Source organism: Apiospora aurea (genome assembly GCF_038362705.1).
Source record: "Apiospora aurea strain CBS 24483 chromosome Unknown utg000010l_segment0_segment0, whole genome shotgun sequence".
Taxonomy (NCBI): Eukaryota; Fungi; Ascomycota; class Sordariomycetes; order Amphisphaeriales; family Apiosporaceae; genus Apiospora; species Apiospora aurea.
In genome coordinates, this window is record NW_027117397.1 from 1,606,345 (window position 1) to 1,629,584 (window position 23,240).

The 23,240-nt window shown below is 53.7% G+C and overlaps 6 protein-coding genes across 6 annotated transcripts; 4 read left to right on the forward strand and 2 right to left on the reverse strand.

The window, feature by feature from the left end:
* Positions 1–1,114: 1,114 nt before the first annotated feature.
* Positions 1,115–1,499, forward strand: PG986_014541 (uncharacterized protein; the record flags this gene model as incomplete). Its single annotated transcript, XM_066850763.1, has 2 exons — positions 1,115–1,257; positions 1,346–1,499. The coding sequence occupies 2 exons, from the start codon at positions 1,115–1,117 to the stop codon at positions 1,497–1,499; spliced, it is 297 nt and encodes a 98-aa protein (XP_066693001.1).
* A 5,731-nt stretch (positions 1,500–7,230) lies between these two features.
* PG986_014542 (frequency clock protein) lies at positions 7,231–10,128 on the forward strand (the record flags this gene model as incomplete). Its single annotated transcript, XM_066850764.1, has 1 exon — positions 7,231–10,128. One exon carries the CDS (start codon positions 7,231–7,233, stop codon positions 10,126–10,128), a length of 2,898 nt encoding a protein of 965 aa, XP_066693002.1.
* A 1,677-nt stretch (positions 10,129–11,805) lies between these two features.
* On the reverse strand, positions 11,806–13,603 carry PG986_014543 (mitochondrial protein-like protein Fmp25; the record flags this gene model as incomplete). The annotated part of the gene is made up of 2 exons (XM_066850765.1): positions 11,806–12,878; positions 12,976–13,603. 2 exons carry the CDS (start codon positions 13,601–13,603, stop codon positions 11,806–11,808), a joined length of 1,701 nt encoding a protein of 566 aa, XP_066693003.1.
* Positions 13,604–14,260: 657 nt separating this feature from the next.
* PG986_014544 (uncharacterized protein) lies at positions 14,261–16,741 on the forward strand (the record flags this gene model as incomplete). The annotated part of the gene is made up of 5 exons (XM_066850766.1): positions 14,261–14,374; positions 14,436–15,074; positions 15,128–16,066; positions 16,122–16,548; positions 16,569–16,741. 5 exons carry the CDS (start codon positions 14,261–14,263, stop codon positions 16,739–16,741), a joined length of 2,292 nt encoding a protein of 763 aa, XP_066693004.1.
* Positions 16,742–17,049: 308 nt separating this feature from the next.
* Positions 17,050–20,551, reverse strand: PG986_014545 (uncharacterized protein; the record flags this gene model as incomplete). Its single annotated transcript, XM_066850767.1, has 3 exons — positions 17,050–17,273; positions 17,354–20,221; positions 20,275–20,551. 3 exons carry the CDS (start codon positions 20,549–20,551, stop codon positions 17,050–17,052), a joined length of 3,369 nt encoding a protein of 1,122 aa, XP_066693005.1.
* A 398-nt stretch (positions 20,552–20,949) lies between these two features.
* On the forward strand, positions 20,950–22,973 carry PG986_014546 (uncharacterized protein; the record flags this gene model as incomplete). The annotated part of the gene is made up of 4 exons (XM_066850768.1): positions 20,950–21,384; positions 21,484–22,127; positions 22,185–22,668; positions 22,722–22,973. The coding sequence occupies 4 exons, from the start codon at positions 20,950–20,952 to the stop codon at positions 22,971–22,973; spliced, it is 1,815 nt and encodes a 604-aa protein (XP_066693006.1).
* Between the last annotated feature and the right edge of the window lie 267 nt (positions 22,974–23,240).

Genomic DNA, 23,240 nt, shown 5'->3' on the forward strand with positions numbered 1-23,240 from the left:
GCGGTGGGGGTTGTGTTCGGCAGAGCTGCGGTCCCTCTTTTTATCTAAACCTGTAATCCTTGATATAACCTTGGTGGAAGAACAAAGAATGGAAATCTTGTCTCGAATGATTTTCAAATGCCGTAATTCCTTCGATGGATCGATGCAATGCTGCGATGTTTCTGTCCGTTTCTGCTTGTTCGCGGTCGCTGAGCCCCTCCAGTGTTTCTTTGATTGCAGAGAGATTCAGCCTTCAAATACCACCGGGCTTCGGACTGACACCCTTTGAGTCTGACAGTAGGCGCATCGAGGTTGACCACAAGACATACAATATTCGGTCGAAATCTTCATGCCCGAGTGGCCACATTGGCAACAATTCCATATAAAGGTATAACGGGGCCTGCGCGAAGGCTATACTGTTAGTTACTGAAGCGCTATTCCTGAGTAGAACACTTACAATTTGCCGCTCCCCCTTACGATCTAAAGGCACGAGAGGTTTGAAGCCATTGGGTTCCATCTATCTTTTGAGCTTGATGCTTAGGCTCGCCGCCGCTCCTCTAACCCCCGACGAGCCCGTACAAGCGTGCCAGTACTGACTTGCTGGCACACCTGCCGGGCTCGGGGTCAGCGGGATCCTGGTAACGTCGTGGTCGGATACGGAGGACACATAGGGTCCAAAACGGGCGTCTATCAGGGAAACTACTCGAGCATGGTCGAGATAATTGAGGATATCAGGCGCGATTGTGGAAGCGCGTGAGGGTGCTGGCCTCATGATAAATAGTGAGCTGGGTTGACAAGGGAGATAGATGACAGATCATTCGGTGAACGGTAGACAGTACGACCTTATTTCCCCAAATGGTTTAGATATGGCGCCACCAATCTCGGTCCGTGTCTGCCGTTAAGCGAGAACACTGTAGTTTGCACAACCGGGAGCAATAAACCCTGCCGGCAGCTATCATTTGTCTGTATGTACAGGTTGCGCATCGGACCACCCGCAGAAACCCGCTCTGGTCTAAGCCATGCCAGGTTCATGCTTGCTACGCTTTGATGAGGGACCGGGACAAGACAATACCTTGCAGCTTGTACCGCGACTCGCCGAGAGCCTTCGCGGTCGCCGTGTCGTATACCTGTCACGATGCGAACACCGCCCGCTGGCGTCCACGCACGAAGCCAAGCTCGGTGGAATCAAGCCAACTTTTCTGCGGAGGCCTTCATGCCAGATGATACAGACTACGATGGTCGTGGTAGGCTACGCATACCCAATGCGATACCTTCCTGGTATTTACCCTTTTGGAAATAATAAACCATGTGGTGACGAATATATGAAGGGGAACCAACAGATTCATACTTGCTACAGGTGTCTCAGCTCAGTGGACCCAGCATCGCCCAAGACATATTTCAGTTCAACTATTGTGTTGAACAACAAGCTCCGCGCTCGGGGTTCTGAACGTAGTGGACGAATAGGCCATGGTATTGAAGACGACGTTGATATTTCAAGTCATCCTGAGATCCTGAGGTGAAGCTTCCGGCTAGCCATGGCATGTACTGGTGAGGCATTTCGCATGATATTATGTGCGACTGTTGAGCAGACACAGACACTTCTGTGCATCGCAACTCGGGATACTGATGCCAAATTCGATATCCTGATCATGGGTAGTTAATGGTTGCTGGTTTGGAAGAAGACGGACCGGCTAATGAGACCGGCTCACCACTGCACCAGGCAAACACTTGGCTCAAGACAAAGGCGCGTGTAGACTTTCTAAAAACCCTGAACATGATTTATCTGTTGAGATTGCTGTGTAACGTGTAATGCAAACCCAGATTGTAATAAAGTGAGGGAGGCACGCACCCGAAATGACCTCTGCCTGGCAAAACGCCATACTGTTATGAGCGGGCGTGATCCGTCCGCGAATTAAAAGTTGGGCATCATTCCAGCCTCGGCTGCAAAGTCCTCGTCTCTATTGGCATGCTTCCTTCCTAGGGTACCAAGCCCGATAGCTTGCGTGCCTATCCCTGGGCATTCTTCCCCCTTGACCTGACATTCGTACGAACGCGACCAGGTGGTCTGGGGGCGGGGGAGGCTCAGCAACCAATCCGGCCGTCGCGGCGCGCGGTCGACCCGTACTCAATACTGCCGCTCTGCGGTGCAGCAACTGATCCTCCCGCGCTGCTGATCGGCACAGTCGTATATGAGTTGTCCACTGCATCGCATGGGTTGCGCTTCCTGCCGTCGTTGTCGCCGGCACAATCTCCGTTTACCTCGATCCACCACGCTGCCATTTAGCGGCGGGTCCATTGGCAATAACCCCCAAACGACGTCGATGTCGGCAGCACCGCCCGCCCCGCTTTGCGCTCCCCGACTCCTCGTTCCGGACCTACATGTCTAGATCCCGGAGGTCTAGTGATGCGGATGGGGCCTGGATCGTCGAAGAAGGAAGTTGGAAGTTATGAACGTCTGATCCGTTCTTCGCACTGCCACCATCGGATAATTTCTCGACTCTTTGATTTTATGAGGCTAGCCGAGACTATTTGCCGACTAGGGTTCGCAATTAGGCAGGTTGTTGCCATAAGATCGACATATGGGCGTGAGGGGAGGCATGGACCAGAGCAGCATCATTATTTGATACAGCCGGCTGCATCAAAGCGCTATAAGCATCGTGGTCTACTTCCACCGCGGTTCATGGGCTGCCGTATCCTACACGCATGCGCAGTCTCCAAACGTCCTCGAGCTGGAGTAATGATCCACAGGGAAACGTGACCCTACACGAGAGTGACCAATGAAATGGGGATGGGCGATGGCGCCGAAGGCATTGTACATATGTAGGTATTAATCCTCACAAACCTTGAAATATGCATTGCCAGCAGTTCCCACGCGTTGGGCGCATATCAGACTTTCTTCGCGGTAAGAAAAGGCCATCGAGGCTCGCAAGCCGAGCATCGTGACCTCGGCAATCATGATTTCCGCCCTCAACTTGGAGGTTCTCGTCTAAGCGTCGAGGTGGCTTCTATCCGCATTATCATATAGCTCGCCCTTTCGAACAAACGTTATCAGAGATCTGTTTATCAGAAACAGGTACCATACAAGTCAGATGGTGATATAAGGCCAAGGAAGAAGGAAATGTTGCGAGTTAAATAGGGCCGATGTGGATGATGGGCGTGTGAGTCCGAGCCGCATATATCGTGTGCCAACTGAGGCGTACACAGAGGCACAGTCGGATTAAGAAAAGCCAACTGCTAATACGCAAGGAAGCCGCTTCGCGAAGGAGATCAAAACACTGACGATGCTGTCACGAGTAGATCGATCCGGCGCCGACGCCCGCAACGCAGTCTTCAGGGCTTGATCTTCAATGAGGCAATTAATATACAAGGCCCCCAATACGCCATTTTCTGGGCCGCGCAACACCTCGAGCACTCTGGGACAATGCGATGGCTTATGTTCTTTCTTTTTTTTCTTTCTCTTTTTTTTGGTTGGTTGGGTGGGTAGGTAAGCGCATGCAGAAACGTTCCCACTCCAAGCTGTCGTAACGAGACCAGAGCATGCCAAATTGCAGGAAATCCCCCAAATCTGGCAGTCCAAACCCCAAAGCACGAATAGGTAGCTAGCCAACGTCGCTCGTTCTTCTCGTCATATGAAGTTTGTATCCATGATGCACAGCACTGCTGCTAGCAGCGCATACTATTTAGCGCCAATAGAAGGATCGTCGCGAAGGATTAGGGGTTTTGTCACTAAATCGATCTGGAGCAACGTGAGACAGAATACCTTCGGACCTGGACCTACTACGTGTGACCGGAGATTGCTGCAGAGCTAAGATCTTGCTCCGGGACTAGCCTTCCCAACGAGTGCGCGGACCGAGGTCGTAGATCTGGCCATGGGTTTTGCAAGTGCGGTGTCCCATAGTTGGCCAGATCGCATACCAAACTGATGCCGACGGCCACTCGCTAGGAATTAGCCAGTGCTCGTCGAGGTGGCTCTGGGCAGCCCGCCGTTCACACTAAACAGACCGAGATTCGTATGGTGTGAATCGACGGGCAGCCAGAGGCAACAACAGCCTGTCGATCAGTACCACTCAGGCGGGATGGTGCGCCCAGGGTCTTAACGCGCCCCTCTCTAGCCGCCCCTGCAGTATCGGAGAATGGAGAAAGCGCATCCATTTAGCATGTTTCCCATCTGAATTTCCAATTCCCGCATTGTGCTCTGCGCCTGCAAGAAGCTGCAGGACGGGAGTGGCGAACACTCGTGGTGGGTAGAAAAACCCGACCACTTGGGAAGGGACAAGATGGGATTCCATAGGAAATGATCACCATCGGCTGCCCGGCTTGCCACATGGAAGGCAAGGGGATCTGGCAAGGGGATCTGGGTCCTTGTGGAGGGGTGTTCGTTCGAATCTGGTAGGACTGCAGCTGAAGTCCAGCTGGGAAGGCTGAGTGCCAGCTGCGGAGGACTTCTCGATCGCCGGGACGAACGGTGGTCGCGAGGATCGAGAGTCGAAAGGGAAGCGGGCTTAAATACCACTCTGCCAGACTTGCACTACCTGCACGCCCTGCCCAGTCGCTAGCGCCACTGGACCACTGGTCCCCTCCCCGCAGGTCTAACATGGCCGGAGACATGGTTATCCAGGTGGCTGGCACGCGACCAATCGCAGCCCCGACTTGGCCTACGGAGCGGCCCTCCGAAGGGGTCTCGAATTCCATCGTTCCTGGCGGCTGCGACGCTAACGCGGCGGCGACGCCTGCGATGAGGGCGGCGGCCGCTCTGGCCCCTCACGAAGATGCCGTTGTTGAGCTATCATGGCGATTTTCAATGTTGCCACCCAACCGGAGTGTGAAATTTGTGCTGACAAGATGGCAATTCTCGCGTTTATCGGCAGCCAGGAATGCGCTTCTGAAATGTGCATGTCTGCAGATCCCCCATGGAACGCCAAGGACCGAGAGACATGGATGCTGTACAGCATGTATGTAGAGCGTGCGTAGAGCCAAAGCTTTTTGGTCAAGCAACGCTTGCAGAACACGGCGAGACATTCAGCTTACCAGCCAGGTCGGTCTCGCGGAGCCGATGCACAAGAGGAAGCAGAATTCCAGACAGATGGATCGATCGATTCAATGCGACGAGCAGATTGTTGCTGCGCCTACGTAGTCTATTACTCCGCGCAGGCTCAGCAGCGTCGTGTTTGTTGCGGCTTACGGGGACCTGCCCTCTTGTGCTCGCAAGCAAATGGGCGTGTTTCATTGCCTTACGTTGGATGCGCCGCGAAGATCGTGGTTGAACAGAGGATCGAAAAGAGTCTCACATTTTTCCCTTTGCTTGGCAGAGCTCCCTGAATCTTGTTGCACGCGGAAGCCAGGCAAGCCAGGCATTTCTGGCCAACCACACGCCACAGCCGGCAGGCAGTGGGCTGCCACTGACGGATGGGGCAGCGCAGGGTAGCACACCTAGTGGCTAGAGTGCCTAGGAGTGCCTAGGAGTGCCTAGCACACCTAGCACACCTTTATTCAGACCCCCAAAGCCTAGGCCCGCCTTTCCGCCCATGGAAGTGGCCAGGCCCGAGCTAGCATGACTGTCCTCTTGCTTGCCAATTGGAATCTGCTAGCAGCACTCTGCCGGATCGAGCATTGTGCGCGAACATCTAGATACACGCACTCAAGTGCTGCCAGGGACGTTCTGTTTCGTAGGCTGGTGTTGATTTCTCTGCTTCCCTGCTTCGCAAGGTCTCGCGATGGCCTCTCCCAATTGAGCTGCGCAGCTGGCAGCAAAGCGTTTGAGTGGTCAATTCAAGTGGCAGGGGCCATTTTTAATGAGCCCACTACCCACTCTCCCACTCTCCCACTCTTTCCACTGTACTTGTAGCCTCGCGACACGAGACAGGTTGAAAAGGAAGACGGGCAACTGGAGGCTAGCAGAACGGAGCATTTGAAGGGAAAGGAACAATGGACTCGGAGCTACATAGGGCCACACCACCACCTTGGTGGGCGTGTGTCGTCAGCGGGGCCACAGCAGGTACTGCGACTTTGCGGCCGCGCCCCTTTCGCCCGCCGATCCTCGTGATCGCGGTACCCTCGACTTGTCCTGTCCGAGGTTCGTGGCTTCTCTCAGGTTCTCCTGCATGTCCGTTTGCCCTCATCCTTGCCAGCCCAGCAAAGACTGGAGCTGCCCAGTGCTTTCGCGCGGCCGGATTGGTGCAAAGCCGCTCGACGGTCGCTCGACAGTCGCTCTAGGGCCACCCCGCTGCCCGGCCGGCGATGGCTCACAGATACCTCTCTTGGGATTAGACCCTGGATCAGCAGTGATGGGAAGCGAGACCCTCGATCTCTGTGTTTTCTCCACCGACCTCGAGATCGGGCACCGTGTATGAGCAATCTGCTACTACTATAGGATTCACCGTCGCCGAGGGCAGAGGCGACAGGAACTGCACCATGGCGCGACGCTCACATTTTCCCTGCGTGCTATTGCGATCCCACCCTAATAATGGGGGGAATCGACTCGTCGGCCTATCCATCAATCTCGATGCCATCTCCCGATGCTGCTGCTGCTATCGTCATCCACAAACATCTGAAAGCCTTTTGCCCTTTTCTATCACTTACTCCTTGCTCCTCCCACAACCAGCCTCACGACCTCCGTCAACAACAGGCCTTGCTCTGACACCACCACAGCACCGGTATTTCTCGCCACCATATTGCTCTCTCATCCACCCGGTTATATCCACCTACGGTAAACCCCCGTCTGATCAATATTTGTTGAATACTGCATCTTTGGGTTGGACTTATTGCCCTTCCCGCCGCCGTATTATCCGTGTTCTGGAATTGCCTGCATACGCACGATCATTCCTGATTCGATCAGGGCTCTCGTCGAGAGCCATCGAAACTGATCACAGGCTAGTTTGATACGAGAAGAGTAGAGTATGTCTCACGTCGTATTTCCTCTGTCATTGATTTTTATGCACATCGATCGTTGCGACGAATAGGTCTATCAGTATTGGCCTGTCTTCCATTTCCTCATACGCTTCAAGTCCATCTTGACCATTTTCCCTTTTTATTTCAGACCACTCTGTCTGCCAAGTCTACATTGCTATGCTTGTATGCCGTCAAGCTTCATTCGCATAGTCCGTGTTATATTGTTTCTTTTTTTCCTCTCTTACAGTAACTAACTTGTAATGCGATCTTGAAGTCTTTCTGCTATACCACTCTGGCATCGATGCCCGTTATAGTAGCGGGCTCCTCACAACATCAGGTCTAGCAGATTGCACCTATGAAACCATGGCCGACCCGAAGAATATATCAGCGGGCTCCCAACCTCCGCCTTCACTCCAAGTAACTTACAAGAACCCGAAGAGGACGTCTCCCGAGAACTCCATCACATTGAGGCACCACCGCATGGCGCGGGAAGCTTCGAAGCGCCCTTCGCCGCCTGGTAACGACGCCGATGCACCACCACATAAATCACCGAGGCGGCATTCTTCCAACGAATCGCACCAAACCGGAACCAGTGACCCGACACGATGGTTCGATCAGTCGAACAAGCACCCGGCCGCCGCATTCGATTCTTCTATGGACGTTGACCCGCCGTTCTTCCAGCGTGAATCGGATGAGTCGAACGAGGAGGGCACGAAGTACCCGGTCCCGTCGCAGAGTCCGGCCTACCGATTTGTGCAAAACCGCAATCTTGCGAACTCGATACGGCCTGGGCTTACCCACCACAGCAGCAGCGCAGATGACTATCGAAGCGTGATCGACGATCTCACCATCGAGAACAGAAGACTACGAGACGAGCTGAAGCGTTACAAGCAGATGGGTCCGGATTCTCTACGGCGGGAAAAGTTGTTCGAGGTGAAGGTGCACGGTCTACCAAGTCGCAGGAAGAGGGAGCTCGAGGCTGCATTGAGAGATTTCACCACGAGCCTGGATGGCTCAAGTGCCGGAGACTCTTCACATCGCAAAGTGCAGAAGGCCAAAGGCAAAGGCCTGAATTCGTCCAAACACGCATCTTCATCGTCAGGATCCAACAGCCGCCCAGGAGCGCTGCATGCCGACTCGGCTTACGCATCCATGTCTACAGGGCAAAGTTCGACTGGCCAGTCGCTGCCCGGTCGCCTTGGACGACAAAGCTCAGATCAGACCATCGAAAAATATCTACACGACGTCCCCGAGGGCCTTTGGCCTCGTTCGTCCATTGTCACGGAGAAGGAAAAGAAGAAATTGGTCGTTCGACGATTGGAGCAGATCTTTACCGGCAAGGGACTAGGCAACCCGCAACAGCCACTCCCAGTTCCGACAGTACCGCCGGTTATTACCGAAGGCGTCGAGATGCCTGCAGCTGAGGACAAATCTTTGACAGCGCCAGGGGCTAGCAGGGAGGCCCAAATCTTGCCACGCGGTGGGGAGAAGGAGGGCCGCTCACGCTCACGCGGCAACGGCTCGGCCTCGAACTCCAACGAGGATCAAATGGACTCGCGCGACAATGGCAGCTGCCATGGTGGGTCGCACGACGTGTCACCGCCTGGCGAGTCAACGCCAGAGCAGCGTGCTACCATGCCCCGCGACTTGGACCCTGACCGACCGCAAAACCCGTCGGAGAACATGGATTACATACGTCATCTGGGCCTGGCTGCACCCCAAAAGAAGCAATATTCTGCAAAGGATGTTGCGCCCGATGCGGAAGGCTGGGTGTATCTTAATTTGCTATGCAACCTGGCGCAGCTGCACATCTTTAACGTCACGCCCGACTTCATCCGCAGCGCAGTGTCCGAGAGGAGCGAGAAGTTCCAACTTTCGCCCGACGGCCGCAAAATTCGCTGGAGAGGCGGTGAATTTGGCACCAAATTCAGCAGCGAGAGCAGCGGCGACAATTCACAGCGTGGAAACTCGAGCGACGACACGGATGTGGATGGGTCGAATGGGCAGGACCAGCGCAAAAAACAGAAGACGCAGGCATCAGCCGGAAATGACGTCATAACGTCTGAACCCTCCAAGTTTGGACCCCAACTTTCCAACTCATCGGCTGACAGCTTCCACTACAAACCGCTGTTTGTGCATCAGCAAAGCTCGTCTTCGGACGAGCAGCCGTCATTGGTGGGCGATGACAGCGAGTCTTCGTACGACCGACCCGAGCAGAGTCACTTGGGCATCACTTCCAAATGGAACAACAGCGGTGTCTCTGGTCTCAGTCAGCGAAAGCGACGACGCGACGGGGCCATCATCTACTACACGGGTGCACCCTTCTGCACTGACCTGTCGGGGGATATTGGGGAGAGCTCGCCTAATTCAACCGACTCGTCGCTAGAAGTTTTCACTTCGCCGCGGGTCGACATCATGGGCCCTGGATTTAAGCGGACCCCCTCCGGATCGTCGATCCCCTTCAAGCCGCTTAGCAGCCTCGTGTCGCACCACGCCATGATGGATCTCGATTTTGTGCCTCCAGGGCTTTCGCCTGACGAAGAGGAAGAGCCTGAAGACATGCAGGTTTACTTCCCGTGGTCCGACTCTACCCAATCTGCGCGCCTCGTCAATTTCGAGGCTAGCGGGCTGGGCGGCATTACTCCCGATGATCATTTTGTCGTCGTCGTGGAAACACACCGACCCAAAAAGCCTCAGAGCGACTGCTCTGCCAGCCGGTCACAGCAAAGTAGCGATGGTTCAATCGAGACGAAGGACATGGCCGACTCTGTTGCTGCACGGCTTGCTGCCATGAGCACTAGGTCGCCATTGTTGAGGCCGGAGCTGGCAAAGCAAAGGGCCGCCAAGCTTGGCATCAAGTACGTGGCCGGAAACCTGCGTCGACTGCCGCCGGTTCCTCTCCCGCCGGCGACTTTCTTCTTCGGATCCTCGGATTCCGTGTCCGACTCGGAGGAGTCTGGCAGTGGGTCGGAGTCGAGCAACATCGCACCCAGCAGCCGCCGCCCGTACGCTCGATCTCGCGCGCGCAGGTCCACCGTCAAAGACGGCGGCGCAACAGCCAGCGATGACGACGACGAGGATGAGTCGGACGACGAGGCCGGGTTCGGCGAGACGGGCGATTCGTCGCCGGATCAGGTAGACGATCCGCCTGCTTTGCAGCGGTCACGCCCGTCGAACACATCCAAGATCACGACGGGCAGCTCGGTCGCGACCGCGGGTGGGGCCGTTAGCCACGGCTACAGCAGCGCGGGCGAGGCTTGAGCGACAACGATGCCTTGCCTCCTAATTACGAACTGTCATGTTGCTGCTTCTTTCATTTTCACGATTTCAAGTTGGATCAATATTACGTTTTGTATTTGGCGTTGCTTGGAAAGCGGTTCAGCGAGCAATGATGATGATATCCCCCTTTTGGCCGCGAATGAGGAGAGTGTCTTTTCCTCGACTACAATACATTGTTGTCGAAAAAAAAGGTCTAGCATGAAGGTGTTCATTACGTGTTATCATTTATCTACCCGCATGAGAGGGCATTTGAATTTTCATCATATTTGCATAGGGCGGCGTTTGAAGCGGAAAGATCTGGCATTGCCATTGCATTATATTGCAAGGGGGCAAAAAAGGCCTCTGGCAACGTATTTAAAATACTAGTTTTAAAGTATGATACCTTTTCGATTTACACGGCGATGGGGGATGGATGCGAGAGATTTTACCTACAGAGGTCTTACTTGCATAGATTGGGCGATGAGATGAGAGTTGCGGAAGGTGGAACACCAAATTTTGAATGATACCCAACAAGTCTTTCATTGGCTCTCTTGATGATCGTGATCTTGGTGGTTTGAATATGTGGTCCCATGACTCTCGACGCCTTGCAATACCGGCTCCGGCAACTGGTGCTTCAGAGATCATCCCATTTCGCTTACATTTCGCATCGATCGAAGCGCCCCGACGGGTTCATCTAAAGAAAGCACGCCATCTTCTCTCAATAAACCATGATCAACACGTGGACGGCTGCCGCTACTACGGCGGGCATGACTCGGTCAGTAGTCATTTTTAAAAATATCGTCAGACTTTGTCGATTTCGTCCCATGCGTAGATAGCATTGGTGTCATAGCCTGCCTGCATCGAGTTTTCTCTTCTTTTTTAGGGGGTTCATTGGGCTGGGGTGGGATGGACCCTTGAAAATGCTTGCGGACAATCGATCGATCATCTCTCCTCCTTTCACAATTTCTTTTCCTTCTTCGTCATCCCTACCTACGCGTTAATGACTAGCGGTCGGGGCAGCGAAAACGTGTGAAAACTGTAAGATTCTCCGTATTCGAGATCGATCGATCGAGACGAGACGGGCCGCCTGGATTTGATGAGGGGGTGCGGACAGTACGGTACACACGGCGGAGTGAAAACAGGTACTCGAAAGGGGAAAATGCGACGAGAACAAAAAGCAATTCCAGTTTACATGTCCTCCAAATTAAATAGTCAAGAGATACTGCGCTTTTGACCCCTGATAATGTTGAAAACTGTTGTTGCTTTATTTACCAGCCGTATTTCTACGTCGGGTACATCCGCTTATCGTCGCGTGTCCCCTATTAGAATTGGGTCAAGACAACACGAAGCGTTCTGCATGAATAGGGCTGTGGTCGCTCCATGGTAAACCGAATGACGCAGCAAGGAGCCGGTTTTTTAAGTCGCGAAGTGAGTGGTATATCAATTACAGTACACATACATAAGTACATAGCTCCGGCAGAATACCATTCTCCCAAGGGGGTGCGTATATATCAACAAAACGCCGTACTGCGACCCCCCCCCTTTTTTTTTCATACATGAAGCCACTTTTTGGGCCTCTTCCAACATTTTACACGTCCACTATTACATATTTCCATCCACAATAATTTCGGTTTGTTGCTGTGGTAAAGGGATAGGAGCGATCACTTTTCCGAGTCCGTTTCATGTTCCAGAGTAAACAGCAGTGACGAAGCGTCCGCACTCGACCCTCTGTTCCAGGCTGACCTTTCGGCCCTTGCCGTCGGGTCCAAGTCGTGCCGTGGTTCGCGGTGTGATCTGCAGCCTGTGCTCCTCACCCTTACGGCCCTTGAGCTCATCCCCCAGACCGCCGTCCAGGGGCCCAATGTACATGGGGGTGTTGACGTTGTTGCGCTTGCCCGTGCCCAGCTGGTAGTGCTCGTTACCGCCCCAGAAGAGCACATCGGCGCCCCAGTTGATGTCATTTTCCGAGGACGTCGTGGTCGCACCCACAGAGGTCTCGTTCGCCATGACGGCGGCGGCATGCGTCGTGCCGACGGACAGGCGGGCGAGCCGGATAGGCACGATCGACTTAGTATGCTCATCCCATTCATATAATCCCGACAGGGGCTTGATCTTGGTAGGCCCCAGGGTGACATGGGTCCACTTACCGTTGCCCAGACTGCCGTAGATACCTGCTCCGGTTGCCCAGGTATCGGCAGTGACACGGCCAAGATCGCGTGCCGGCGCTAGCGCAGCGGATTGGTCCGACTGTCCCGACTGGCTTGCAACCTTCGTGGCCTCGACGGTGAAGAAAGAGTTGTTTCCGCCCGCAGCAATCGATGTAACACGGGGAACCTGGGCAGTGCCGGCGTAGATCTTGCTGAAAGGTAAGGGGATAGGGCCGTCCACATAGGGGATCTCCCGCTCGGCTTCAAAGCCAAGCTGGCCTGATGTGTTGTCGCCAAAAACAAAAACTCGGCCAGCTTTCTCCAGGGCCAACGAGTGGAAATCACCTGCGGCGACATGTGTGATGTTGAACCCTTTCAAAGTCGAGATCTCGTGCGGGGCGTCATAAGGGCCTTGAGGCCGAGTTGTCCAGGTCAGCCCAGGAATGCCGAGTTGACCTTTGGAGGGGTAGTCCGAAGTACTCGAGGCAGCAGAAAAGACACGGCCCTTGGTCGTAAGGATCAAGGCATGCTCGAGGCCGGAGGCGATATCAGCGATACCTTCCCCCCCAACCCAATGAGGGTATTTGGATCTTGCGGTATGAAGCACTGGATGGGGAAGACCAGAAGCTTGTCCAAGACGAAGACTCGGTCTTGGCGGCCGAAGCTTGGTCGGACCCAGAAACCGGTATCGAGTAGATCGTACCATTCTTCCCCAGGGCTAATATGCGATCGCGGGAGATGGCCAGCTTGGTCAGGTCCTTGCCCTTCAACGTGGGCCTGGGCTGGGGGTCCTCCTTCGAAAAAGCCGTTCCCCACTGGACCAGGTCACCCTTCTCGGTGATGGCAGCCCCGAATTCGCGATCCAACTTGATATCCCGCAGCAGTTGGCCGTCGAAGTACTTGATCCTCCGAGGGGTCTTGATAGCGCTGTCTGTCAAGTCGGGAGCAGCAACGCGACCCTCATTGGAGCCCCAGGCATACACACCGGGATCTTCCCAGCTCTTCTTGACCTGGAGATGCTGACTGCTGATCAGATCTCGGTTATCCTCCTTCGATTCGGGGAGTGGTCGGGCCTTTTCGTACTCGATCCGGGCCTGTGCGGGCTTCGCGACCTCCTTCTGGGTGGCGGGCCAAAATGCGACAAAGGCTCCGGCACCCAGCAAAGCGGCAGCCATGCCTCCCAAGAACTTGCCGGCACCACCGCCTTGTTTTTTGCCTCCGCCTTGGGAGCTCGCATATCGAAGGGACTGCAGCCTCACTGGGGTGGTTGTCGGCCGCAGGGTGCGGCAGGCGAGGGGTGTTCCCCGCATGGCAACCTTGAACGCACTCATGGTGGTTCGAGGTGCAAGGTGCAAGTAGGTAACGGATTGGTTGGAAAAAGCTGGTGTTCAGATACAGACAGCAATTGAGAAAGTGCAGGGCTGGAAGTTTGGATCAGCTCCTCCGCATTCTGGAAGTCGGGTCATACACACACACACAGCTAAGTGGTGTCGATGTTGTCGCAGCGCTGTGTGAGTCTGAATCGAGGGCCGCAGTTGTAGTTTGGAGAATGGTGAGGTCATGTATTCTCGGGGATCAGGCGCAAAAGCTTTCTGCTTCTTTCAGTCAGTCGCAAGCTCTCGCAAGCTCCAATTGCACTGCAATGCAGCTCCTCCCCACTTGATCTTTCTGCTGCTGCAGGGTCTGCCCCAGACCGGATTGGTAATTGGATTGACGGCCTTCGTAACGGGCCAACAGGCTACTGAACAGGCCTAGCTCCCAGCCGTCCCAGTGGGGTCACAGCGCTACTTGACCTGTAATTCAACCACCAAGTAGCGGCTGGCGGCCAAAGTCAATCTCCGGGTGGAGGCCCGTCTTGAGCGAGGTAAGGCGGCCAATAATCGCCAACAGCGATCCAAGTCTGAGGTGGCATCATCCTGGAAATCGGGCTCCCCCCCTTTACAGCACCCATTTGTCGCTCGAGCACTCAACCCCCTCAAACCCGGATCATGTACGAGGACTCATGGTACAGCTTTGTACCAGAAGTTCCCCAAAAGAAAGCCCCTTCTTCAGGCCATGGTACGAGCCACAAGAGAAGGGAGTCCCTCCTGCAGCAGCCAAATGTTCGTCATGCCCCTCCTGCCGAAACTCGCTGTCGCCTGCCCATATTAACTCTATCTCCAGGGCGCCAACTCCAACGAGCCGATCCAGCCCCTAGGCGACCTTATTGAAGAAGTTGTCCCGTCCAATGATCCTCCCGAGCCGACTTTGATCAAGAGAGCCAAGTCCTACTCCGACTTTTACCATGTCGTGCGCGCCCAGCTGTCCAAAGATGCCGCCAAAAAGCGACGCAGGAAGAGGAGGGACAGGAGCCTGGAGGCATTGATGGTTGACAAACCCGAGGATGACCTGCCAAGTCGAGCCACGCCACCGGACGTCTCGTCCACCGATCAATTGCTGCAAGCCAGCCAGCAAGAGTTCTCTGTCTACCGTGATCAGCTCGCTCTGACCGAGCGGCACCTCGACACCCTCATCGACGACACCAACGGTGCGCTCAAGCTCTTGGAGACTTTGGCCTCTTCGTTCCATGCCGTCGAAACCCAGACGTCCTCTTTCCAGGCCCAATGCGACGATCTGCTGTCAGAAGAGCGCCGGCTGCAGAAGCTGGCCGACGAGGTTGGAACCGATCTGCACTACTATGCCTACCTCGACGGCGTAACGCGACGCTTGAACGCGCCGGGCGCAAGTCGCCTGGTCGATCACCAAAACTTCGCCGAGATCCTCACCAATACAGATGCCTGCATTACCTTCATGGCACAGCATGTAGGTTTATCGCATACTTCCTATGATTGCCCATTATGCTTACAAATTTACAGCCTACATACCGTGATGCCGAGTCGTACCTTGCACGTTACCAGTCTTCTCTCACCAAAGCACTGCATCTACTTGAGTCCGGTTTCACAAACCACCTCGAGAAGATCTCGTCCGAGATATCGAAGCAGATAGCGTCTACAAACTCGGAAGCAGCACGCCATGCCTTGGCCTATGGCCGTTTCGAAGAACTGGTCTTGGAGGCCGACGGCTTGATCTCCAATGTCCAGAAGGTGATCTGTAGTTGCTATGATCAATTCGGATACCCAATTGCCGGGCAGAACTTCGATTACTACTCCAACACGGCCGTCAATATCTTCGCTTCCTACTCGGACGTCAGAGACCGCGATCTGAAACCTATCACCCAGCATGACATGGAGGTATTCAAAAAGGAGGCCAAGGATATCAATGTCGAAACGGCGTCGCGTAACTTTGTCAAGCAATGCTACGAGCGGTCTTTCGACGAGAATGCTTTGTTCATTAAGGTTTTCTCGGTCGAGCCCCATTTCAGCACGGACGGCAACTCTGCGTACGCTGCTTTGAAGGCACACCAAAAGGCTCTCGTCAACGCGGCCAATGTCACCCCCATCGCCACCACTATTCAGTCCGCGCTGCAGTCCGCGGAGTTGCCGACAGTCTGCAACCTCCTGGGGTGGATCACAAATGAGTACCTGCTCCTGGAATACGACGAAGAGGAGTCGCGCTATGTGATTCACTGCCAGGAACTCACGGCTCGATTGTTGATGGAGCATCTGTGGCCTTTCACTGATACAGCGTTCGAGAATGAGATTACCAAGTCCATTTCTAAGCACGTTATAGCCCCTGAAAGCCTCAAGATCACTCCTGTGGTCAATGGGGTCGTCACGTCGAACGCGCATCCTATCGCGAAACGGGCGCTGGAGCTGTTGAGCATGTATGACCAAGCCATGCCCAAGGAACGAAGCGTAAGCACCAACTTCCGCCTGCTCTCTGCATCACTCAAACTGACAAATCGTACAGCAAAAGTCTAGCCCTGTAATCTTCCGGATAGTACATGAGACTATCCTGGCGTTGCAACGGGCAGAGACCCGCCTGAAAGCGAACAAGACGCCCAACCCCGATCCCGACCCAGATCTGTTCATGATCAAGAACCTGCTCATCCTGAAGAACGAGCTGGTGTCCCTGGAGATCGGCGACATCCGCTCTCAGGCGGACGCGATGCAGCACTTCGGCCAGATCTGGGACACGCTGAGCCCGCAGAACTGGATGGGGCTCTTCCGCGGCATCCTCGGCGGCACTCTGTCTCTGGGCGGCTGGCTCACACCGGCGGCAAAGCCAGCGGCCGCTGCTACGACGAACGGCAGTCAGAACCAGGTCCAGGACGCGAGCGAGAAGCTCGACGAGCTTCTACGCCAGAGCATCTACGCCTTCACGCAGCGCTGGGGCGGTTTTATTCATGCGGCGCAGAGCGGGAAGCGGAGCGCGCGGAGCTTGGGGGTGTGGAGAAGGAGCTGGACGAGCGGCTACTGACGGCGTTTGGGGGACAGCCGGAGGTGGTGGCGAAGCTGAAGGAGGCGATTGATATTAATGCGGAGGCGCAGAAGGAGTTGGGGGATGGGGCGAAAGGGGGTGCGCGGTAGAGGTGGAAAGGGGGTGGATAGAGGAGATAGGAGACGTCTTTGATTATACTTAGCGAGACTACATGCGGGAAAAAGAAAAGAGTTACAGAAGCGATTTGAATTATATGAAAAGGGGCTCAGTGCAAGCTTAGTGTGACATGGATCGTATATGTGATTTAGGATAGCTGGTATCTAGTCCATCCAGGACACAGATGTCGTAAGCTAGGAACACTCCTGTCGCCAATTGGAAGACGAATTGTTCTTCTTTTCTGGCAGGCCACTTTTTGCATCACATTTACGTGACCTACTGAACTGCTTGTCTATGATAGCTAAGGGTCCTTGGTATCCCCTGCCTCCAGTCTTTCTTGCCTATTCCTAAGCTTCAATGCCGTTTTATCCTCGGCCCTCGTGCTGGTTGACCACCCGAGGGTGGCCTCCTCTACGGCCGGTAGCGGCGGTGATCTGGATCGCGCGCGGCCTCCGAGTTGGAATGTCACGCGCTCGGTAAGGCGCGAGTTCTCCTGCCCCTCTTCTATATCTTTTCTACGTCGATCTAGGATAACGAAAGCATGTGTTAGTTGTGAATGGGCCCTTTTTTATGGTTCGATGAGTACTATGTTTCATTTGACCTACCTCTGAGTTGCGCCGTTGTGGAGGCGTATGCCTGGATTTCTTCTTTGCTCACAACCCTCAGGACGATGACGAAGTCGTCGCGCACTTCGAACCGCTCCTTGCCTATTGCCAAGGCCTCGGGATTGACAAGCTTTCGGCTGATCTTTGTCCAGCGGGCTCCTGGCGGGATGGGCTTCGTCTCTGGTTGTTTGAGGGCTGAAGCGTCTTCTCTGATAAATTCGGGGGATTCCGGGAAATTTGAGGTCGGCTTCTTCAAAATCCCTTTGAGAGGTGGTGGGCTGCGTGCCAAGACTTGTCTCTGTCCTGGATCACTCTCATCTCCGGCCAAATCTTGCGTTCCTCTGTTGGACTGCTGGTAAACGGATCGGGGTTTCTCTTTCGGGTGCTGGCTTGTCTTCCAATGCTTCGCAGATATATCGGGCGGCGGCGTATCGACCAAACCTTCCGGCATGGGAACCTTGTCCTCGAATTTCAAGTCATCAAGGTTCATTGGCTTGGGCTGGTGAAAGAGGAGATGCTCCGACCTTTTCCTCAGTTGGGCAATACCACTGGGAGCGTTGTTGCTCGTAGCCGTCCCCCTATTGTTCACCGATGATCGAAGAGTCGAGACACCCTCAGCGGCAACGCTTAATTGTTGAGGGTCATATTGCGCAGCGGACACCTGAAGCATAATGGGCTTCGCAGTGGAACTTGTATCGAATAAACCTGCTGCAGCCGCTCGATTGTACCTTTCAAGGCCGGATGACGGAGGCGGGGGCCTGCGCCGACTGTTCATACTTGGTACGCCATCGGCGACAGGAAATGGCGGTTGTTGGTAGCCCTCGTCAAAGCTTTCCCGACGGCCTGCTCGTCTTGCGCCATCATGGTTCAGATCGTATTTGACCAACTCGCTTGGCTTTGTGTACTCGAAGCCATCTTCTATCGTACTGGTGCTAGTACGGGGGTAATCACTCGAGTGTAGCGACGAGGACCTAGGCTCTGACGGGGCTTCATATGCTGGTCTACTTGGATCAAGAAAAAGGTCTCGTGCCAAAAGCTTGCGTGTCTCTTTTTCTCGGGAATGTAACTCTTCACCCGCGTGAAGCCTGTCGTGGCGCTTTAGATCAGGCAACTTCCGGAAGCGCATCTGACAAGTCGGGCACACGAAAGGCTTTTCTTCGTTATGTTTTGATAAGTGGTACTCAAGGTCATGGTGGCGCGTATAACTTGATGTACAATAGGGGCATTTGTGTTGCTTCGGCCCCGGCAGCTCATGAGAGTCTGGCGGATTAGGCGACATAGGCGTAGTCAACTGCTCACCAGATGGACCTCCATTATCGACTTGATGATCTTCCAGCTCCCGGCGGAAGAGCACCAAGAGCCTCGAGTCATACATTCCTTGATAAGACAAGGCAGCATCCAGTGCACTACCCCAAGTCTCACCCCTGAGATGAATATCCGCACCATCATCGATCAAGCGCCAAACTTCCTCGAAATCCCCGCGTGCCGCAGCAATGTGTAGAGGAGGATCAGGAACCCATTCTTCAGTTGACTCTCGTTCGTCTCTCGGTGGACTCGATTCGAGTTGGTCGACCGTTGATCGGCTCACATTGGCTCCCTCGCTTGTGTTATTGTTAAGGTCTCCGTCCCGGTATCTTGGGAGTGCAAATAAAGCTAGTTGCTCCAGATGCTGCGAAACATGTCGACGGTATTGCTTCGGCTCAACGGTAACAACAACATCATTCAGGGTGTTCGAGTCCAACGGCGGAATTGTGGAATGCATGGAATGCGCCCACTCGTCGCAGAAGGGGCAGTCTCTTGCTGGTATGGCATCCACAGCACGCAACCCAGCATTGACAAAAGCAGCCAACTGGTCGTCTCCGGTTATAAATGTGCCATGTTTCTGAGTCAAGTGATCTTCATACATCTTCTTGCTCCTGAAGAGACCTTGTTGGCACAAAATACACGACCACTGCTGGCGATGACATTGCAGCTCATGGTCAAGCCAAGATTGACTATCACCGAAGAACTTATTGTCGCAATTTCCTTGTCCAGTACACACATATGCCTTGAGGTCTTGAAAGGCATGCCGTCTCCATGATGTCTCTCTTGATATTGCTCGTATATCAAAGCATATCGGACACTCAAACATTTCGCTGCCCTGGCTCACTTCCTCCAGGGTGGGAAGGTGGAGTGTCGAGTCGGATTTGCCCAGCTGAAATGATGATCCTGCAGAAACGTAGGATTTCGTGTCATCGTCATCGCCTTGGATATCTTCCACGTGGCGAAGTTGAGCGATGTCCAGTGTTGATGCCTTGGTTGAAGCATGTGTATGAGCTGCATATGATCCACTGTAGTTGGTTCGCATTCCAGATGCTATTGATGGAGTACTTGAGCGAGCCCTTTCCCTAGAAAGAGCGCCATCATGTTCAATCGAGTGGTGTGGCATTTGGTGGTCTACCGGGTCGACATCTCCATGACCAGCAATGCGGCGACTGTGTTCGCGACTGTATCGCAGGAACTGTCGCCGCTTAGTGATAGCGCGCCCAAGGCGCTCGCACAGCCATCGAGCATCTGGCCCAGCAAGCTTTGGATACCTTTCAGCAACATAAGCTATATCGAAATCGTCCATGAAGGGGTTGCTGCCTTGCAGGGCTTTGGCGAAACGATCACGGGGTGTAGCCTTTCGGATCAGGACAGTGATCTTCAATAAGCTCCCTATGCTCTTGGAAATAAGTTCCAGAAGATCTTGGTCTTCATATCTTTCGAGCTTGCTGCTGCCTAAATCGTTCCAGTTCGATGATTGCACCGTTGTTGGGTCGTCACTAATGAGTTCCGGAGCCGATGGAATAGACCGGTTTTCTTGGTTCCCAGAAGCTATTTCGAATACTGAAAATCGTTAGGGTATCCAAACGGCCGACGTACCAACCAAGGGTCCTTACAGTCATCAAGAGCTTCTTGTATATCGCTGAGCAAGCGTACCACTTGTTCGAGAACTCGCTTTGCCCCCTTTAGTCGCGATTCAAGAGATGCAGCTGAGTTTGGTGTCTGGCGAGCTCCAATATTTCCAGCCCAAAGCTTGAACTTATCGCAGACGTCAGTTACATCTACTGATGCGATATTGGTGATTCCATTATTCGTATCAATACAACGAACAATATCACCGCAACGAGTTTCCACAGCCTCGGTCTGAGATGACACGGACTGTAGGTTGTCCATAATGGCAGCATTCCTTTTCAAGGCCTTGAACTTGCTTGCTGCAATGGGTTGAGAACAGATGGTGAACCCTGATACATAGTGCGGGATGATACTTGGGCTGGTTCCAGGTAATGTTTCCGGCAGATGACACTCTCATCATGGGGGTGATAGGTGACCACCTGCCTTTGCCAAAATCGAGAGGTTCAGCCTCAGCCTGCATGATAAGCAGCTTTCTCTGCCAATAAGAGAATACTCCTAGAGACCCCCTCGATTTGGGGGCGAAAAAGAGGCTGAGCAATTGAGGAGCTGACCCGACAAAATCAGCTTCAGTCCTGCTTCGACGCTCGTCGTATCTCAACTATCAAGCCCAACTTTTGACGCTTGATGGCTATCGTAAACCGATCAGATCAAACAGAAGCATGTCAGGTATCGAATTGGCTGGGTTGGTGCTCGGGGCCTTCCCAGTAGCCATATGGGGGCTGGAGCAATATCGCGATATTGCTAAGCAAATGGGGTTCTGGTTCCAGATTCGGTCAGAGTACCAACAGAGTATAGACGAGCTCATATTCCACCGACTGAGCTTCGAGGGAAATCTGAAGCTGCTACTGCTGCCACTCGTGGACGACGACGCTCGGCTGGAAGAAATGATGATTGAGCCTGGAGGTCCAGGCTGGAAGAGCGCAGAAATGCAGAAGGCTTTGGAGAAAAGACTGCAACAGTCATACCGATCATATCTATCCATACTGGCGGATATGGAGAGGGCTATGAAAGAGTTGAACGAGGAATTGGCGATCGAAAACGAACATGTGCAATCGCGAGTGGGCGGCAGCCACGGCCATGCACATAGCAAGACGGTGGGTCGCACCTGCTTCACTCCCCTTTCGGTGGTTTTGTCCGAACAGACATTTCCAAAACACGTCTATTGTACAGCATATCCTGACTACCGTCTCTAGGAGTATGTTCAGCATCCGAAAACAGGCAGACGTACAGCCAAGTTTCGCCAAACCCTCTCCCAAGAAAATCGCGATTTCCAGCTCTTCCGGGCGAAGTTTAGTCTGGGAGAGGAAAAGAGGAAGGAACTATTCGGGAAGCTCGAGACCTACAACGGTCGACTTGAAAAGCTCACGACCACCAGCGACGTGATTTCGCAACTCCAAGCCAACCGACAAGCATCTAAGTCCACGGTCTCTGCAGTGAATGCGGCCCTACTGAAGTTCTGGGACTACGCCGACAGATTGTACAAGATCATGGTGGAAGCCTGGAACTGCAGCCACGACCAACATTGTGCCCAACTGATCTTGCAGCACCGTACCACGGCTGATAAGGAGTTCCGCTTGGGTATCCCCTCCGTGAACCCTAGAGCACCCGCGCCAGATTCTTGGGCCACATGTGCAGTCAAGATCAAAATGCTAGACCGCCCAGAGCCGCAGCCGATGCTTCTACAGGCAAAAGGGCATATCGCCTCCAGTACGAACGGCTCCCCGCATCTGTTTAGTCCACAGCATAAAACCAAGGCCCCCGCGAAAGGAGCAATGGCTTCATCTAGCAAGGCGAAGAAGGCGCATGCCTCGCTCAACACCACGACAGTCCAACATGGGTAAGTGGCAGCTATACAATGTGCGTTGGTTGCTCTAACTGACTGCCCGCCCCTTAGACCCTCTGGCAATACGATGACAGTCACGCTACTCCAGAAAGAGGCAGTAACGACTCTGAATGCCCCAAGCACATCAGAGGAGGAAGAACACATAAGAAGCCTATGCTCGACCCTCGCCAAAACCGGCACGCCGTCTAACTGCCTTGGATATATGCAGGATGATGACTTACGCTACTACATCTACCCCGATGACTCCAGTAGCCCAAGACAGTCCGAAGTGCAGCTCTCCCAGATTCTCTGCGGAGAGGTCAAGCCGCCCTTGACACGAAGACAGCGGTATCGTCTAGCTCTGACACTTGCCTCTTCCTTTGTGCAGCTGAAGGATTCGCCGTGGTTACAGGCCTCCTGGGGGAAGGAGTCAGTGTATTTTGCATGTGGAGAGTCGGAAAACGTGCTGTTCCTAGACTCGCCATACATAACCCACAACTTCAATCCTTCCATGACCATGAACTCGACAGCAGGCCAGAAATCTGGACAAGATATAGTCTCGGGAATTATTTGTCTTGGGATCATACTGCTGGAGCTCTGTTTCGGCAGTGCGATAGAGCACCACCCCAAGCGGACCGAATTCCCTCCGGGGACGAACAGACCAAGCCGGCTTTTGACCTTATTGTCGCGATGCAGTGGATGACAGAAGTCAACGAAGAGGCGGGCGAATATTATACAGAGGCTGTGGAGTGGTGTCTACTCGGATGCCGGACATTGCCCAGCGATGGAAGTTGGAGGCGGCTCATGCTGGAGAAGGTGGTTATACCCCTGGAGCACGCTGTAAATACGTGGAAACGGTAACACAGGACGACATCAAATATTACTCTACAGGGAAATGCATGCACTTACTTCTCAATGCGCGATCTCTATAGTTCAACATTCCCCTGAAGTAGAAATCCTAGTATATGTTAGGTAAGGTGTCTTGCATAAGAGCACCCTATCCAGTCGAATCCTAAAACCAACACTCCGTGTAGAGAATAGTCATACTCACATAGTACACGCATGCTTTGAGGCCGTATTCCTTGATGCCACTGGTCCTCCAGCTAGCATTCTCCCATATATCTTCGG